The sequence below is a fragment of the Theropithecus gelada genome, chromosome 20 (genome assembly GCF_003255815.1).
Source record: "Theropithecus gelada isolate Dixy chromosome 20, Tgel_1.0, whole genome shotgun sequence".
NCBI classification, from domain to species: domain Eukaryota; kingdom Metazoa; phylum Chordata; class Mammalia; order Primates; family Cercopithecidae; genus Theropithecus; species Theropithecus gelada.
This window is the reverse complement of record NC_037688.1, coordinates 25,440,119-25,458,227: the sequence shown is the minus strand read 5'-3', so window position 1 is coordinate 25,458,227 and position 18,109 is coordinate 25,440,119. Positions and strand designations below refer to the sequence as shown.

General features: G+C 61.5%; 2 protein-coding genes across 4 annotated transcripts; one reads left to right on the top strand and one right to left on the bottom strand.

Moving 5' to 3' along the window:
• Positions 1-35: 35 nt before the first annotated feature.
• On the top strand, positions 36-3,308 carry ACD (ACD, shelterin complex subunit and telomerase recruitment factor). 2 transcript variants are annotated; one of them, XM_025370245.1, is made up of 12 exons: positions 36-710; positions 787-929; positions 1,037-1,130; positions 1,220-1,296; positions 1,414-1,458; positions 1,570-1,604; positions 1,754-1,905; positions 2,017-2,113; positions 2,192-2,275; positions 2,464-2,840; positions 2,973-3,064; positions 3,142-3,308. In XM_025370245.1, the coding sequence occupies exons 1-12, from the start codon at positions 612-614 to the stop codon at positions 3,212-3,214; spliced, it is 1,368 nt and encodes a 455-aa protein (XP_025226030.1). In that variant the 5' UTR covers positions 36-611; the 3' UTR covers positions 3,215-3,308. The 2 variants fall into 2 exon arrangements, with proteins under 2 accessions (XP_025226030.1, XP_025226031.1); XM_025370246.1 differs by having other exon boundaries at positions 796-929; positions 3,142-3,291.
• On the bottom strand, positions 3,251-16,188 carry CARMIL2 (capping protein regulator and myosin 1 linker 2). Of its 2 annotated transcripts, none has more exons than XM_025370206.1 (38): positions 15,841-16,188; positions 15,496-15,587; positions 15,350-15,403; positions 15,051-15,113; positions 14,821-14,945; positions 14,607-14,698; positions 14,338-14,408; positions 14,149-14,222; positions 13,931-14,006; positions 13,735-13,823; positions 13,521-13,615; positions 13,358-13,444; positions 13,166-13,278; positions 12,811-13,073; positions 12,623-12,727; positions 12,374-12,443; positions 12,165-12,246; positions 11,967-12,063; positions 11,828-11,885; positions 11,519-11,691; positions 11,170-11,332; positions 10,988-11,089; positions 9,822-9,950; positions 9,623-9,736; positions 9,296-9,456; positions 9,133-9,220; positions 8,803-8,946; positions 8,602-8,668; positions 7,894-8,129; positions 6,905-7,005; positions 6,462-6,822; positions 6,256-6,378; positions 4,771-4,807; positions 4,539-4,610; positions 4,193-4,414; positions 3,957-4,037; positions 3,504-3,581; positions 3,251-3,414 (listed from the first exon to the last, which is right to left on the bottom strand). In XM_025370206.1, the coding sequence occupies exons 1-38, from the start codon at positions 15,878-15,880 to the stop codon at positions 3,302-3,304; spliced, it is 4,311 nt and encodes a 1,436-aa protein (XP_025225991.1). In that variant the 5' UTR covers positions 15,881-16,188; the 3' UTR covers positions 3,251-3,301. The 2 variants fall into 2 exon arrangements, with proteins under 2 accessions (XP_025225991.1, XP_025225992.1); XM_025370207.1 differs by lacking the exon at positions 3,957-4,037 and having other exon boundaries at positions 12,811-12,887; positions 12,996-13,073.
• Between the last annotated feature and the right edge of the window lie 1,921 nt (positions 16,189-18,109).

The window sequence follows — 18,109 nt, the reverse complement described above, 5'->3', positions numbered from 1 at the left end:
GGGGTGGAGAGGAACCTTCCTCCGCTCTTGCGTCATCACGCTAAGGTCCACGCGCCCCCGGAGTCTGGCGAGGAGAGCTCGGCCAATCCGAGGGGAGGGCCAAGGAAGTACCATTTATTGGACGTTGTGTGTGTGCTCTTATTTCCACTGGCCTTACAAGGCCGTGCATTGTGTAGATGAGGAAACTGAGTCATAATAAATATGTGCTGAACCCCTCGGGGGTCACACGGCGCTGAAATGGTTTCGAGTCAACTTAACGGACGGCACTCGGCCGCAGGCCCCTGCCCTGGATCCCTCTCCAGAGACCGGACCAGCTCTTGTTCTGTTCCCTCTCGGTACCACAGGCATCTTGACGAACGGCCGAAACGCCGGGCCGCTGTCGGAGTGACGCCGCGATGAGAGTAAACGGGCCAGCATCCGGAGGACCAGCGGGAGTCTCCACGTAACCTCCCGAACAGGACGCTCTCCTGCGCAGGCGCGGGGTGTACGTGGGCGGGGCCTCCTCCTCAGGTCCCGCCCAGCCGAAGGCGCTTCCTCTTCCGAGGAGAGGCGGGGCCTCGGCGCCCGCGGGAAACCCGGGCGGTTTGCCTCCGCTAGGTGCAGCCGCTGGGATGGCAGGTTCAGGAAGGCTGGTCCTACGGCCCTGGATTCGAGAGCTGATTCTGGGGTCGGAGACACTCTCCAGTCCACGAGCCGGGCAGCTGCTCGAGGTGAGCCCCCACTCAGGGCCCGGAGACCGAGGCTGAGGCCCGGGGTGGTGGGATTGACGCCGCTCGCCGCCGTCAGGTACTACAGGAGGCCGAGGCCGCGGCCGCGGGCCCATCCCACGCCCCTGATGCGTCCGACGTCGGGGCCACGCTGCTTGTGTCTGACGGGACCTACAGTGTCCGATGCCTGGTGACGCGGGAGGCCCTGGACACCTCGGACTGGTGAGAGGCCCCGCGCGGCTCCGGAGGTCGGAGTCCCGCAGGAGAGCGCGAGGTGGGCGGGCCTTGTGTTCCGGTGGGCCCGGCAGTGAGGGTGCTGCTCGCCGCAGGGAGGAGAAGGAGTTCGGCTTCCGCGGGACAGAGGGCCGGCTGCTGCTGCTGCAGTACTGCGGGGTTCATATCCAGGTCGCTGAGGGCGGCGCGGTGAGTGGTGAGACTGCCTTGGGCGGGTTACCGGGCATGACTCTTCGTGACGATTCCTGAGACCTCGCCTTCCCCCCGAACTCCTCCAGCCCGCAGAGTTCTATCTCCAGGTGGACCGCTTCAGCCTGCTGCCCACGGAGCAGCCCCGGCTGCGGGTGCCTGGTTGGTAAGTGATGCCTTCGCCCTCCAGCAGCTCTCCCCACCCCAGCCTGGCCGGCGCTGGCAGAAGCCTTTAGGGTAGGAGGGCTTGGGCCCCCATTAACTACCCTTATCTTTTTCTTAGCAACCAAGACTTAGATGTTCAGAAAAAGCTCTATGACTGCCTTGAGTGAGTCTGGGGTTGGGCTCGGGGGCCACGTGTGGTTTGGTGAGGGGTTGGTGTATCTGGGAAGACAGGCTTCAGCATGGTTCCTGAGTCCTGGCCACTCTCTTCCTGTAGGGAGCACCTTTCAGAGTCCACCTCGTCCAATGCAGGTACTGTAGGGCTTGGCCAGCCGTCCTAACACCCTGTGCAGTGACCTCTCCAGCCTTAAACTCCCGCTTCCTCAATAAGCTCTCCTCCCACTTCCCCTCCCGGTCCTCTCCTTTAAGCCTTGATTCATCCCATGGTCCCCTGTCCCCAGGCCTATCACTGTCCCAGCTTCTGGATGAAATGCGGGAGGATCAGGAGCATCAGGGGGCGCTGGTGTGCCTGGCTGAAAGCTGCCTGACGCTGGAGGGCCCTTGCACAGCACCCCCGCTCACCCACTGGGCTGCCTCACGATGCAAGGCCACGGTCAGTCTGGGGCTTTTCTTGGGAGATGTCAGGGTGAGGAGTTGGGCAAGGGTCATGTCCCACAGGACATGAGAGTAAATGGGCCTGTCCTACAGAGTTTATGTCCCACAGGGAGAAGCTGTGTACACTGTCCCCAGCTCAATGCTATGCATCTCTGAGAATGACCAGCTAATTCTGAGCTCTCTAGGCCCCTGTCAGAGGACACAGGGTAAGGGGGACTGGAGAGGTTGGGGGGATACCTGGGGCCCAGGTCCACAGTGCTGATAAGCCTTCCTGAACCCCCCAGGCCCTGAGCTGCCCCCACCAGACCCGGCTCTGCAGGACCTATCTCTGACCCTCATAGCCTCTCCTTCCTCACCCAGTTCCTCAGGTGAGGTGATGCACAGGTCACAGGCACTCACTGCCATCTGTCAGGTTCCCGGGCTGCGCGGGATGCTGTTAAAGTTGCACGGCGGGTGGGGGATGAACACGGTCCCTGCAGTCCTGTCTGAGCTCACAGGCCACTCAGCTGCTCTAAGCGGAGAGGGCTCTGCCTACAATGAGTCCCCTCCTCCTCAGGAACCCCAGCCTTACCCGGCCACATGTCATCCGAGGAAAGTGGTACCAGCATCAGCCTTCTGCCTGCCCTGTCCTTGGCTGCTCCAGACCCAGGGCAGAGGAGCAGCTCCCAGCCCCCACCAGCCATCTGCTCAGCCCCTGCCCCCCTGATCCCCAGGTCCCCACACCCCAGCCAAACCCCCAGCTCCCCACTCCAGAGCTGCACTCCCAATCTCTCACCCCGTGGCCATGTCCCCAGTCCACACCAGGCTCTTGTGACCAGGCCCCAGAAACCTAGCCTGGAGTTCAAGGAGTTTGTAGGGTTGCCCTGCAAGAATCAGCGGCCTTCTCCCAGGACCGGAGCTACCAAAGGAGCCCAGGAGCCCTGCCGTGTCTGGGTGAGTGTAGCCCCTCTGCAGCTGGAGGGTGGAATGAGGAAGGCCTGAGGTGGAGCTGGGAGGGAGCATGGGTAGCCTTGGATGGGGTTGGGGTCCTTGTTAGCTCTTCCCCAGACACCATACCCCTTTCAGGAACCCCCAAAAAGGCATCGTGATGGTTCTGCCTTCCAATATGAGTATGAGCCACCCTGCACGTCCCTCTGTGCTCGGGTCCAAGCTGCCAGGTGAGTTCCTGGGTCTGCCCCCACTCTTGGTCACTAGTCCCAGGCTCCATTGACCTGCAGCCATGGTTTCTTTCCAGGCTTCCTCCCCAGCTCATGGCCTGGGCCTTGCACTTTCTGATGGATCCAGAGTCTGAGCCAACTCCAATGTGAGAGGTCACGCAGGACAGATACCGCTCCACACTCTGCTTCCTTTGAGTTTTTTAATAAAATAATCTCATGCGGCAGGAGAGGAGAGGATCAGGGACTGGGGCCGCCGCCTCTTTGGTCTGTGGCTGGGGAGGGTGGGCTCCGCTCAGGGCTGGAGGGCTCTGTGGGCTGTGGGGGCAGATGCTCCATTCCAAGGCCAGATCCTGTGAGGAGAGGGAGGGGGAGAGAGGAAAGTTCAGGGCTGGGCTAAGCAGTCCTGCCACCCTCCCAGCTGGCCTGGACCCCCTCTTACCTAGGCTTGGGGATGGAGGTGCCTCAAGTTTTGGCCTGCGTTTGAGGACCGGGGAGCGCTGCAGCCGCAGGGGCCGTTCTAAGGGACACAGAAAGGCTTGGGGTGGGTGCTAAGGCTCGGAGTCAGTGCTAAGGCTCGGGGTCTATCCATCCTCTGCCCCTCTCTTCCACCTCCAGTGCATGTAAGTATGCGCTCACACACACTGCTGCCTTCAGAGCATCCCTCATCCCTGCGTCCTCACCCTTGACAGAGGCTGCTCTTCAGGACATGGAGCCAGTGCTAGTTGAAAGGGCTTATTGTCAAACCCTTGCACCTGGCCTTCTGGCTCCCTGATTTCTTGAGCCCTCACACACTGGTGGCTCCCTCCAAGGACCAAAGCCATGAAGGGAGCCCCAGAAGCCCACCCTCCCGCATCTCCTGCATTCAAGCACACGTGGAGGTGTCTCCCCTCACCAGCAGGGGCCTGGAGCTGGTCCTCATGCACAGACACTGCTCGCCGCCCTGCCAAGAGAGGCCTCGGCCTCAGCTGGCCATCTGAGGGAGGCCAGGGAATCAGGGGTGTTCCAACAGCTGTCCCCACTCCAGCCCTTGCCTCCCACCCTCAGGGTCCTTAGAGGAGCCGAGTTCCCAGCAGGAACTCTTCCAGCACCCAACCCAGGATTGGGATGGGGAATCGGGTGCCTGCCTACCTTCATTCCTAGGGCCCAAGCAAGGGTCCTCTGGGAGGCCCAGGCTGTCTCGGGAGGGGCTGGTTCTGCAGGGACTTGGGCTTTGACCAGGAGAGGGAGGGCCTGGACCATCCTGTTGGCCCCAACCACGGCTCCTGAGCTCTGCATTCAACTGCTGCCCCAGTGTCTTCCAGGTGGCAGACTCGGGCCCCTGGCTCCCTGGGCAAGGTCTGCAGGAGGGGTCTGTGGGGAGAAGGGTGTCAGCCAAGACCTGGTCAGGTCTTGGAGATAGGTCTGAACAACGGTCTGACCCTGCTCCTGCCTGTCCCTGCTCCCCCTACCAACACACACAGTGGCCGTCACTCACCAGCAGACACAGAGTGGGTGCGGGACTTGATCGAGATGGGAGGGGCCTCCGTGGAACTGTCCATAATGTCACCTGCAAGGCGGAGCTGGGGACTCAGGTACCAGACCTTGGAGGCGAGGGGAATAAAAACCTGGCCTCTCCCCTTCCTCCCCCAGGAGAGCAAGTGCCTTGGGGGCTGTCTGTAAGGACACCTCCCAGCGAATGTGCTGCCACACCCCAGGCTCCCACTTACCATCTGAGCCAGCTTTCTTGATTTCGCCATCTTTGCTCTGTAGGAAACAGGGCAATCAGATTCCAGCCCTGCCCTGGCCCCAAACCCTAGCCTTTTGTTCATTATTGTTCTTATAATCCAGCCACTGAATACCCACCATGGACTGGACAAGAACATGGCAAACCCAGTCCAGCCCTCTTAGAACTCTTCGCACACTTCAATGTTTCTAAATTCAGGCCAACTTCATGCTTTGCTTTGTTTTGTTTTGTTTTAAGATATTGAATGGGGCCGGGCGCGGTGACTCAAGCCTGTAATCCCAGCACTTTGGGAGGCCGAGAAGGGCGGATCACGAGGTCAGGAGATGGAGACCATCCTGGCTAACACTGTGAAACCCCGTCTCTACTAAGAAATACAAAAAACTAGCCGGGCGAGGTGGCGGGCACCTGTAGTCCCAGCTACTCGGGAGGCTGAGGCAGGAGAATGGCGTGAACCTGGGAGGCGGAGCCTGCAGTGAGCTGAGATCCGGCCACTGCACTCCAGCCTGGGCAACAGAGCGAGACTCCGCCTCAAAAAAAAATAAAAAAAAAAGATATTGAATGGTATGGAGGACTGGGGTTCTTTGGGATTGTGATGAGAGTGACATTAGCAGGGTGGCCACAGAGGAGAGTCAGGGAAGAACCATGGGCAATGCAGGGATGGCTGAGGAGGGACCTGGTGTAACCCACAATTAGAGACTGGAAGCGAGGCAGGGAGGACATCCAGACCACCCAGGGATGTGTGTGGAGGTTCTGATTTGCACCTAGGGGAGGAAAGCAGTGAGGTTTTAAGGTGGCCAGGGCCAAGACCCCACAGGGCCCCCAAGCAGGGTGTGAAGTCTGAACAGTGTCTTGAGAAGAAGCCCCTGGAGGACTTGCTATTTCAAGTACAGGTGACAGGGTCAGATTTTTTTCTTTTTCTTTCTTTTTTTTTTTAATTGAGATGGAGTCTCACTCTTGTTGTCCAGGCTAGAGTGCAGTGGCACGATCTAGGCTCACTGCCCTGTCTCCCAGGTTGAAGCAATTCTCGTGCCTCAGCCTCCCAAGTAGCTGGGACTACAGGTGCCCACCGCCACACCCGGCTAATTTTTGTATTTTTAGTAGAGACAGGGTTTCACCATGTTGGCCAGGTTGGTCTCTTTAACTCCTGACCTCAGGTAATCCACCTGCCTCAGCCTCCCAAAGTGCTGGGAATACAGGCGTGAGCCACGGCACCCGGCCCAGGCCTTAGATTTCTGTTAGACCTGCAGAGAAAAGACTTTCTCAGGTCTGAAGAGGAGATACTGGTGGCCTGTGCCTGGGTCGAGAAGCCAAGAGGGAAGAAAGGTCGATTCTGTAACCACTTTGAGGAGGACGGAGTAGAACTGACAATTAGACCTATCTGTCATGAGTCTCCTCCATCTTGGTCACATATGTCACCCACAGCATGCCACCTGCCCTCTCACTTCACGGTCATGTGCCCCCAACTCACTTGCTTCCTCTTGCCTTCGGCACCCCCGCTGCCTCGGCTGACGCCTATCCTCTGCAGCATTACTTGTACCCGCTGTTCAAAGGATGGAGCCAGCTCTGTTTCTCCCCGCTCCAGGGGCCGCCTCTAGGGACAGAGATGCTCGGGTTGGAGAGAGTCCATGCCCTGGGTCCCAGAAGTGCCTTAGCCCTGCCATCAGCAAGCCTCACCTTGTCGGGTCTGGCACCCAGCGTTGCCTCCTCCTCAGCAGGCAGCAGTATCATCGAGTAGGCCTTGCTATCTCTTGTGTACCGAGGTCGGCTCCTGCGGGCAGGGTCAGGGCTGCTGGTGTCCCCCTCAGCCCCACCAGGCTCCTCACCACGGCTGGGACGGGTTGGCGGCCGCAGTAGGTCGCCAAAGGTAGTTTTTCGGGTTCGGGGAGCTGCCCCAGGGCTGGTCTCTAGATCAGGTCGTGGACCCCGCGTTGAACGAGGCTTCTTGAAGGCAAAGAGGGTGCCCAGCTTCTTTCGCAGTGTACGGGGGACAGGAGTGGCACCCCCCTCAGTGGCCGGGTCCTCCTCGGGGGCCCAGCTGTGGGGACACCCAGCAGTGAGTGAGAAAGCCCATCAGGCATCCCACCCTCTGCCACCCCCAGCAGATGCCCCTCACTCACAGGCGATCCTGCTGGATCAGCCTTTTAGAGAAGAATTCCTCCACGCCCTCGTCCACGCGGGCACTGAGCCCATTCCCTTCCTGCGGCAAGGCTGGGGGCACCTGGGGGGCATCATGGGGTCAGGGGTCAGGGCTGAGTGCAACTCTGGCTTCTCCCCCGCCCCTGGCCGGCAGCCTGGACTGAGTAACTCCAGGATTCCAGACTGGGGTGACCCTAGGGGCTGCTGATACCAGCCTCCTACTGTCCTGCTGCTGGACAGAGACGCCAGATTTCACACACTCCTCACCCGCTGCTGGCTCCCGCACACCCAGTCCACACCCGTCCTTGTCCCACAGAGTATCCTACATGCCTGAGCCACCCGGTCACCAGCAAACCTAGCCCCCACGTGCCCCCGGGGTCACCCATTCCCACTTGCCACCAGCTCTGCTGCGAACAGTTCCCTGCAGTGTCCCCCACCCCACCCCCACTCCACCCGGCCTGCTGCCGGCTCAGTGGCGCCGGCTGCTGCGTCAGACCCTCTGGGGGGCCTCAAGCCAGCTCCTCCCCGCCCTCCGCCAGTGCCCGCTGCCCCCGCGGGCTTGCAGCCCACACACGCATCTCCCCACACGCGCCGCCGCTGGACGCGCAGCAGACGCAGGCTTGGCCCCGCGGCCCGGCTACCCGGTGCCCAGCATCTCTCAGCAGCCCCGGGGGACGGAGGGAGGACGGACACCCTCTCTCGCGCAGCCACGGAGGCCGCGGGCCGCCCCGAGGCGGAGTCCCACACCCAGGCACACCCCGAACGGAACCCGCACACCCATGGTCCCGCACAGGCATGGCCTGGGGTGCGGGGTGACCAGGAAGAAGCCAGGATGTGACCGCAGCCGCACGACCAGGTGGCCTTGGGCCCCTACCAACCCCTCTCCTTGACCGCCACCACCCATGAGGAGCGGCCGGGCCACCTGCGATCCCCAATTACACGCGCTCCGGAGTGGGGGAAGGGTGCTCACCTGGGGGCCCCCCGGCGGCGGGCGGTGGTGGTGCTGGCGGCGCGGCCGCGGCCGGGCCCGGGTCGGATGGCGCAGGGGCTGCCCCGCCGGTGGCAGGTCCATGCGGGGCAGTGGGGCGGCCGGGGGCCCGGGGGCGGCAGGGCTCGGAGAGCCGCGCGCAGACGGCCCAGCCTGCGGCTCCGCATCTTCTCCCGGAGCCGCCAGCTCGGGCTCCGGCTCCGCTTCCTCAGCAGCACCTGAGGGGACAGCACCAGAAGAGCACCGAGCGCCGAGCCCGGGGAGGTGGCGGCGGAGGCGCTAGGGCGGCGGGGGACCCGCCCAGGGCGCGGGGAGGGGCCCGGCTACGCCGCCCGTCCCCCCGCCCCTCCGCCCCTCCCCCGCCGCCGCCGCTGTCCGTGGTGCTGAGCGCGGCCCCGAGCGCGCGCGGCTCCGCGCCGCCGCCAAGCATGCGCGTCCCGGGGGTAGGGAAAGGGGCATGGGGGAGGCGAGTCGAGCCGGTGTCCAGTCCCTAGTCTGCCCAGGTCCCGCCCCGGGCTGACCACAGCAGACCCCAGCTTTGCAAGTTGCACGGGGGTCCTGGCCTGGCCCAGTCAAGGGCTGGGGGGTACCCAGACAAGGCTGAATGAATTCATCCAGGTACCCGGGTCCCCAGTCTAATGGAGCTTCAGCCCACCCATGTAAACTCCCTTCCCCAAGGCCCTGACTTACTTTGAATGAAGGGAACCAGGTGAAGACCGTGGCTGAGCTCAGGCCATTTCTGTGGAGGACTGTCATCCTGGTGGGGAGGGCACAAACTCAGCCTGAGGTAGGAGAGCACGACCCCAAAAGAACTGCCTTTCACCTTCCACACTCCACAGCAAGATGGGAAGATTGGGAGTGCTATATGCCCCGTGTGCTAAAACTACTTACCTTCTCCTCCTCCTCTTCCTTCTCCTCCTCGGGGAAGAAAAGACCTCCCAATTCCCCAGGCTCAAGGAGGCCGGGCTCACCTCTGTCTGGTGCCGGTAGGGCAGAGGGCATTGTCACTGTGGCCTGATGAGCCAGACTCTCCACCTGCAATACCAAGCAGCCAAAGATGGCAGGTAGGGCCTCAGCCATGATCCCATTGGTGCTAAGGGGACCCTGAAATAGCCCTATGCTACATGACCCCAGAAGACATTACAGAGCCCCTGCAAGGGAGATGGCCAAGTCACTGCATGTGTGTGTTTGCACGAAAGTGTGTGCACATCTCCCCCTCACCAGCTGATCCCGGGCTGCACTCAGGCCTGCCAAAGCCTGAGCGACAATGCTCTCTGCCAAGGTCCCTGTGATTGATAGCCGCATATCCCTAAGGGCAGGAGAGGACAGGGGTTAATGGGCTGGCTTTGCTTAGCCTTGCCCAGCCCAGCCCCATCCAGCCTACCTGAGCCTAGTGAAGGCATCTTGTAGCAGCTGCTCTGGGAGCAGCTCTGGGAGGCCCCTCGAGCCTGCCAGGACCCCCTCTAGCTGCTCCCTCCAGCTGGATCCCTGCAGCATCTGTGGGCAGAGGCTCCTTGCTGTGTCCAGTGTGGCCTGAGTGAAGTCCTGGACAAAGGTCAGAGCATGGTGAGGATATGTCCAGACACCAGGCTGCTGGCTTGAGGCTCCAACTCCAACAGAATATTGAGTCAGGGGATATCATAGTTAAAACTAAAGGATGGGGGTCAAACCTGCGAACGGAGGTGGGGCTGGGGCAGGAGTACCCTCTCACCTGGATGTCCTGGCGGCAGACCTCGCCCACCTGTCCCAGAAGGCCCTCCAGCTTCTGCCCAAGCTGCCAGTGATGGCTTGGGGAGCTTCCAGCTTCATATAGAATGGGGAGAATCTGAGGGCCAAAGAGGAAAAGCAGTTGCAAGCTGACAGCTGACTAAGAGGGGAAGGGTCCTTGTAGCAGGAGGCGGAGTGCTCACGCTGAGAGAGAAGTTGGCATTTTGGATGGCATCCTCAGCCTGGCGCACAGCGGCTTCACCCTGGGGCCCAGCCCCACAGCCCAGCAGCTCCACATGCTCCTGCACCGACTGACACAATTCATTCACTTCCTGGGGGGGGAATGGGGATCAGTCTCAGCCTAGCTCCCTCCCAGTCTCCCAGATCCTGCCTGCCTTCCTCCCAGGCTCTTTAACAGAGGGAAGTCCTGAAGCTGGCACTCTTAGACCAGCCAATTTGGAACCCTATCTGTTCAAGGAGGGAAGGAACTATCTGTTGCTTTGGTTCATTTTAAGGACTTTATATATACTTCCTAAGTGCCCAGAATAGGAAGGAAAGCAGTTGTAAATCATGTCTGTGCTTTAGAAGCTCAGTCTGTCCACACAGAGGACAGACTGGGAGAGGGGTGGAAAAGAGAGTGAGTAGCCCTGGAGGAGGGACCAGGAGGAGCAAGGGAATAATTGGTGTGGGGGTAAAGAGTGGCACGTTTGAAGGTTGGTCTAGAGGCAGGACGAAGGAGGGCTATGAGGGCTCCAGTGTGACCAGGAGAGACCTGGAAGGATGCCCCAACCTCTGTCCACAGCACTGGGTGGCTGTGGGCACCAGTGGAATTGGGCTCCAGGGTAGAGAACAGGGTTTGTGGAAGACGATGACATCACTTGGAGAAGTGCAGAGCATGAAGCTCTGCAGGATGTCTGGATTAAGACCTTTGGGCTCTGCAGCTTAGGAAAGAAGAGGTATTTGGGAATGGAGAGGTGGAAACACCTCCAATAGATAAGGTAGTGGAGGGAGATGAAGACAGTGAAGGAGCAGCTGGGTTTGGACACACCATGGAGAGGAGAGGGGAGCTCTGAATATGTGAGGTCAGAGATGGGGTTACAATTGGGGGAAAACTGAGGGAGGACATAAAAATTCCTCTTTAACAGGACACCCTGTTTACATGCTTAACGTTACGCAACCAAGGGTGTCATTGGAGAGCTATTTAAGGGGTGTTTAGCAGTCTCCAGATCAAGGAGAGGGACTTTGTCTGGGACAGCAGGGTTCAGGCACTCTGGCTCCAGGAAAGTCAGACCCTCTGACTCATGGAGGCTCCCGGATGCCACAGGTCTCCTCATGCCCCACCTCTCGTGGTTGGGGAGGGGACACTGACCTGCTCTGAGGGGTCTGAGACCAGACCGAGTGGCTGAAGGCAGGTCGTGTGGTCAGAAGAGGCAGGGTCTGCACGGTTGTTCCTCAAGAGACAGGCTTGGATCTAGGGGTAAGGGGTATTGAGAAATGCCGAGGGACAGAGCCAGGGTGCAGAGAAGGACAAGGGAAGAGGGGGACGCCCACCTGATGGACTGCACGTGCTGTCAGTTCAGGGCGGCTGCGCTGCGCCTGGGCCACGTCGTTCAGTGGCAGAGGCATGGCCTTCAGGCTGTGGTTCTGCTCCAGCGCCTGTGCCACGTCCAGCAGACCCAGAGCAGATGTGTGGTTCCGGTCCCAGACCACAGACCTGGGCCAGGCCTGGCTTCAGTCGGGGACAGAGCTCCACAACGCCCCACCCAACCCTCGGCCTCGTCCGTTCGCCTCGTCTACCTGCTCCATTTGCTCCGCCTCATTCAGTCCCGCCCCTTAGCTCGGTACCCTCCGCTCCACCGCGCCCCCTGCCCGCTGGTCCCACCCCTCTGACCCCGCCCACCGGAGCCTGGAGTTGACCCGGAGCGCCTTGGCCAGCAACTTGGCGCCCGCGTCCCCCATGGCGTTGCCGCTGATATCCAGCGCGGTCAGGTTAGGATTGGTGGCTAGGGCCCGGAGTAGGACGCTGGCGCCCAGCTTCAGCCGAGACTCAGCCACCGACAGAGACTGAAGAGGCTGGGGTTAAGAGAAAGCCATTGATGGCTGGAGTCAGGGGTCAGTGAGGGCAGGTCACAGGGTCTGAGGGAACAAGAGAAGGGAGGACCAAAGGGGTCTAATTGCCCGAGGACCCTGCAAGGTCCCGTGAACTCACACAGTCGTCGTCCTGCATGAGCTGGACAATCCGGTGCAGGACGTCGTCCAGGGTCTCCCTGTGGGCAGGGGCCGCAGTTGTGGGGGACAGGGGTGGTAGGGTGTTGTCTGGGAGGCCCAGGAGTAGGGTGGGGGCTCACTTGCACCGGACGTTGAAGTTCCTTCCAAGCGCCACATGTCTCAGGGACCGGCTTCTCCCGATGGCCAGCACCAGAGTCACCATGTCCGAGCCGAAGCCTGGGGGTGACTCGGGTCACGCACGAGGCGAAGTTGCAAGGATAGGGTGGGGACTGGGAATCGAGTGGATGATGCGAGGATGGGCTCCCGTGCAGCCTCACCGTTATCCGCCAGATCCAGGGAGCTCACAGCGCCTGCGTCACACACTAAGTCTTGTATCACCTGGGCGCCGGCCGAGCGCAGCTGGATGTGGGAGGTAGGAGATGGGACCCACTCAGGTCGCGAGTGGCGAGGGGTAGGCGGCCCACGGCCCTGCCCTCCCGCCTCCAGCGCCACTCCCAATGTGTGTTCTCTAGGGGCCGGCGCTCACCTCGCAAGCGCTGAGGTCCAGGTGCAGGTCGCGGAGGTGCGTGTTGAGCGCGAGGCCATCCAAAAGAGCCCTGGGAGGGGACGTTACAGGGGGTGGCGGGAGCTGGGACAGGGGGCTCCAGGGTGCGAACGAAGGAGGCAGGGCCAGGATCTGGGGGAGGTTGTGGGAGCGACCGGAGCAGGAGCGGGGAGGGGCGAAGGCCAGGGCAGGGTTGGAGCGCCCGCGGGGCGTGGCCGGGGTCACACTGACCTGAGCGCGTCCGGCGGCAGCTTGCAGCCCGCCAGGCCCAGGTGCCGCAGCGTCCGCGCGCGGCTGAGGAAGAGCTGCAGCGCGGCCGGCGCAGCGCGGGACTTCCTGGGGGAAGTGGGAAGGTGGGCCTGGGGGCGCAAGGAGGCGGCTTCCAGCTGCCTCCCCCAGCCCGGAAAGGTCCCCCTTACGTGCGGGAGAAGACGTTCCTCGAAGCGTCGAGGTGGGTAAGGCTGGTGCAGCAGCCTCGGGACAGCGCTGCGAAGAGCTGCGGGGGGAGGCTGTTGGCTGCACCCGCTGGGGGACCGAGCCCTCCCTGTCCTGCCCTCCAGTCCGCCCTGTCGGTCATCCATCCCCCCACGGAGCACCCCCTCACAGTGTCCAGGGCGGTGTCGGTGCCTGCGAGATTCAGGAACGACAGCACGTTAGGACGGCTCAGGAAGCTATAGAGGCCCTGGCGGGAGGACAGGGGTGGGATGGAGTCGGGGATGGCCTCCCAGGGCTTCTGAGCAACCCCAGGATCCCACCCTGAAGACAGTCACTTACCCCACTGTCCTCGGAGGACCCCAGCGCCCCGGGATTCCCGGAAAGGTCCAGGTGGGTCAGGGCGGAGTCGAAGGCAGCATTGGTGGCCAGTGCCCGGCCCAGAGCCCTCATTCCTGGTGGTGGGGTGGGGTGGCTCAGCAGTTGGGCAGACCCCCACCCCCCTCCCCTCACCCCCTCCCTCATCCAGCCTACCTCGCGGAGTCAACCCTGTCTGGGCGAGGCTGAGTCTCCTCAGGGCTCCTGGACAACACTCGAGGTGTCTGCTGAGTGCAGCCATGCCTAGGGGGTGGGACCAGCCATGTGGGTCTCACCTCCTCCTGCTGCCCGCCCCTGCGGTCCCCAGGCTCATCCATACCTCGGTCATCCAGCAGGTTCCCTGCCAGGCTGAGCTCCCGCAACCCAGAGCTCGAGTGTCCCGCCAGAGCCTGGGCCAGTCGTCGGACAAAGTCTCTGGGGACCAGACCCCAGGCATGAGATTCTGCCCCTGGCTTGCCAACCCCTTCCAGTCCACTAGCCCCCAATCCCAAGCCCCCAGACTCTCCTCTCCAAGCCCTGCCCTGTCCCCTCACCCCCTCAGGCCGCAGGTCTCCAGCACCAGCTCCTCCAGGTGCGATGACTGACTCATCATGTGTAGAATCTGTTCTGAGACCTCAAGGCTCTGAAAAGCAGAGGGTGGCGGCTCACAGGCTGCACCCTGGCCCTCAGCGGGTTGCACTCTGGCTCACACCCTTGGCCCCTCCCTGCCCTTACCCCCCACCCCCTCACCAGTTTCATGTCAACACAGGAGAGGCACCGGAACCACAGGTTGTAGGATAGGGCAGCCACACTCAAGGCCAGGTCCCTGGTGGGAGGGTGGAAAGAGAGGCAGAGCTCAGGGCCCTCCAGCCAGGTCCCAGGCCCAGCAGCCCCTCCATGGAGAAGATGAGGCCTAGGGATATGGGCCCCGGGATCTTCCTCCTCTCCCATCCTGGCAGGCTGCACACCGACTGCCGAGGTGGCTGAAGTCTCCCAGGCTGAAATGGCGGCAGCCCTGGCGATGGTAGATGGTGTCCACGTCCTGGGCAAGAAGGAGATGCTTACAATTTGCTTGGGACCACAAGGGGCAGGGAGGGGCTCAGCACACATGGGGGACCAGATGTCTCCAGAGCCCTCCAAAAGGGCCCTACCCTCACCCACTGAATCTCCTCTCGGAAAGGGAAGCCATTGTAGTCACACAGAGCCTCATATGTCTCCAGGAAGCCACCTGGGGAGGGGACAGGGGTGCAATGGGGGGAAGGAGAGAGACAAAAGGTCAGCAATGGAGGAAGACCAGACCCACAGGCTAGGTGGTGGCTGTGACCTGAATGGCTCTGTTCAGTGTGGCCCCCCCCGCCATCTTGCGGGTCTAGGGAGGCAGAGTTGGGGCAGGCTGGAAGGCCTGTGGTCCTGCCTTTGCCCTTACCACAGGGGCTGCAGGGGCCAGTGGACTCCAAGGGGCTGCTTCTCTCCAGCCGAGCCAGCATGGAGGCAGGTGTGGGCCTCCGGAATAGCTTCCTGGTAGGGGGTTAAGCAGAAGGAGGCAAGCGACTTCCAGCCTCTGGGATGGGAAGCAGCCCTTCTCATGCACTCCCTCCTCCTTCCTCCCCTGTCAGCCCCTCAAATTTGCCAGGCCTCACCCAAGGGTCGAGCGAGGGAAGACCTTCTTGATGGCTGCAGCCACATGCTGGGCCAGCTGTTCCAGGGCGGCCACACCAGGAAACTCCAGGACCAACTCACGCAGGGACTCCAGCTCAAAGGTGACCTAGGGAAGGGGGACTACTGGGCCTCGGCTCCACGCATGGGCGCAGGTGATGGTGATAGCATGAAGACCAGGCTGCAGGCCCAGGTGGGGTACTAGATGTCTCACCTGAGGGGGTGTCTCCTGCAGCGCCATGGCCTGGACCTCCAGGTAGCTGAATGTGCAGTCCACCTAGGAAGCACCTAGATCAGCTGGGACCAAGCCCCAAACCCCGCCTTCATGGAAGCCCAGTCCTTTGGGCAGCCTGGAGCAGAACCAGACCTGCCTGGACTCCACTCCTGTTGGCTGCCGGGAGCCGACTGCTGGTGCAAAGTCAGGGCCCACAAGGCCAAGAAGGACCGCAGATGCAGCCCCTTGCCGAGGTAGCTGCTGGAGGGTGGGAGGTGTGGCCAGGCCCTGGGACTCACCCTCAGCGGGAGGCAGGTGGTGTGTAGCAGGTAGGCTCTCCATCGTAGCAGCGCCTGGGGAAAGACAGTCTGATACCCTGGGCAGAACAAGAGGCTCTTTCTGTGGGGCCACAGCTGCCTCCCCGGCTCTGTCCCCTGCCCCATACCAGGACATGGTTTTGCACAGCACCCTCCCCGGGTAGCCAGGTTTTCAGCAGCAGCTCCACCTCTTTGGGCCACAGGAACCTGGTGATCTCGCCTGTGGAAGGGCAGCCTGCTGGATGACTTCGGTCCTTGCACATAAGCCACTGGTGCCCGCAGTCTGTGCCAGGCTGGGGCCCTGGGGCTAATCTGCAGCCAGCGAGGAAGGAAGGGAGAGGATCTGGGGCGCCCGCCCTCCTGGGGAGCAGAGAGAACCTCTGACCGGGCCCTCCGGGGCGCTGGGTGGGCCTCTGATTTTGGGGCTGCACTACTTCCTCCCAGCCAAGAAGGCGGGAAGAGCCAGCGCTTACCTCGCAGCTCACAGGAGATGCCGTCGGGGGTCTGGGCCATGGGCAGGGTGGGCCCGGGAGGCCCAACGAGCTCCGGCGGGAAACAGCAGCGGACGAGCGCGCACACAGGAAGCCAGGGGCCCCGACCCGCACGGCAGCCACCTGCTCCCCCGGCGGCGGAAGGTGCGCGCCGCTTCCTGCCAGGCCGCCCCCGGCCCGGCCCCTCCCCGCCCCAGCCTCGCGGCCCTAGAGCTCACCAGGGAGCGGGGTTGTGGGAGGGGGGCCGAGTCCCACCTGCCCTCCCACCCTGTCGCCCAGGAGCTTCTCCGCCAGGGTAGACGTCGCGGTGGGGAGTGGCGTGGCCAGGAGGGTGGCGCGTGTGGCGGGCCTCCAGCTGGTCCTCGCCCCCTGCTTCCACCCCGCCCCGCAGTCCCTGCCGCGAACACCAGGGGACGCTGCCTGCCCGGGGATCCCCGCGGCCCACCCAGGCTGGTCCCCTCCAGAGCCCAGGCTGCGGAGGTGGACGAGGCGCCTGGCAGAAGGGGCACTGTTCAGCAAGGAGCGCCCGATATCTGTCAACACCGGGGGTCCTGCCCGTTGCTCCGAACCTGGAGTCCGTGACCGTGTTACAGATCCAAGAGATTTTGAATAGGTGGGAAAAAATGCCAGATGGGGCCAGGCACGGTGGCTCACGCCTGTAATCCCAGCACCCTGGAAGGCCGAGGCGGGAGGAACGTTTGAGCCAAGGAGTTCGAGACCAAGCTGGCCAACACAGGGAGACCCTGTCTCTACAAAAAAAAAAAAAAAAAAAAATTAAAACTTAGCCGGTGTGATGGCGTGTGTCTGTAATCCTAGCTACTTGGGAGGCTGAGGTGGGAGGATCGCTTGAGCTTGGGAGGCAGAGGTTGTAGTGAGCGGAGATTGCACAACTATACTCCAGTCTGGGTGACAAAGCCAGGTCCTGTCTGAAAAAAAAAAAAAAAAAGCCTGATGGGTCCAGTGCCCTTCCTTGCCGGCAGTGGTGAGGTCAGGGCTGAAGGTGAGGGTGTGTACCTGGGGCCTTCAGGGTGGCAGCCTGGGGCTGAGTCCTGAACCCCAAGCATTTCATAGAGGGCCGGAGTGGGTCCTCCAGGTACATGGGGGGTCTTCCTGTGTCTGCCTTCTCCCCAAGCTGGACAGAGTTTGGGAGGGGCAGCCAGAGAGAGAGATAAGCTAGTGTCTCCAGGGCTGAGAGGGGTCAGACAGTCATGGGGTAGGGCCTGCTAGCCTGTTGCCCTCTAAAAGACCAGGACCTAGATTCTGGAAGGTTCACAGGAAGAGGCTGCATTTTTTTTTCTTCTATTACAATCTAAACTCCACTTAAGCGGTAAGGATCAGCAGTCTACCCTGCCCGTAGCTCAGCAAGGTGGAGGTGAAAAGACAGCTAAGGGTGACAGGGAGGAATCAGCTGGAGAAGATGCTGCACAGAGAGTTCCTGCTGCCTTCCCGATTGAAGAGACATACTTGGTTTGTTTGTTTGTTTGTTTTGAGACACAGTCTTGCTCTGTGGTCCAGGCTGGAGTGCAGTGGCACAATCTTGGCTCACTGCAGCCTCTGCCTCCCAGGTTCCAGCGATTCTCCTCCCTCAGTCTCCTGAGTAGCTGGGATTACAGGCGCCCACCATCATGCCCAGGCTAATTATTATTATTATTAGAGACAGAGTTTCGGTCTTGTTGCCCAGGCTGGAGTGCAGTGGAGAGATCTTGGTTCACTGCAACCTCTGCCTCCCGGGTTCAAGCAATTCTTCTGCCTCAGCCTTCCAAGTAGCTGGAATTAGGCACGTGCCACCACACCCAGCGAATTTTTGTATTTTTTTTTTTTTTTTTTTAGGCGGAGTCTCGCTCTGTCACCCAGGCTGGAGTGCAATGGCCGAATCTCAGCTCACTGCAAGCTCCGCCTGCCGGGTTTACGCCATTCTCCTGCCTCAGCCTCCCGAGTAGCTGGGACTACAGGCGCCTGCCACCTCGCCCGGCTAGGTTTTTTTTGTATTTTTTAGTAGAGACGGGGTTTCACCGGGTTAACCAGGATGGTCTCGATCTCCTGACCTCATGATCCGCCCGTCTCAGCCTCCCAAAGTGCTGGGATTACAGGCTTGAGCCACCGCGCCCGGCCCGAATTTTTGTATTTTTAGTAGAGATGGGGTTTCACCATGTTTGTCAGGCTGGTCTCCAACTCCTGACCTCAGGCAATCCGCCCACCTCAGCCTCCCAAAGTGCTGGGATTACAGGTGTGAGCCACTATGCCTGGCCAC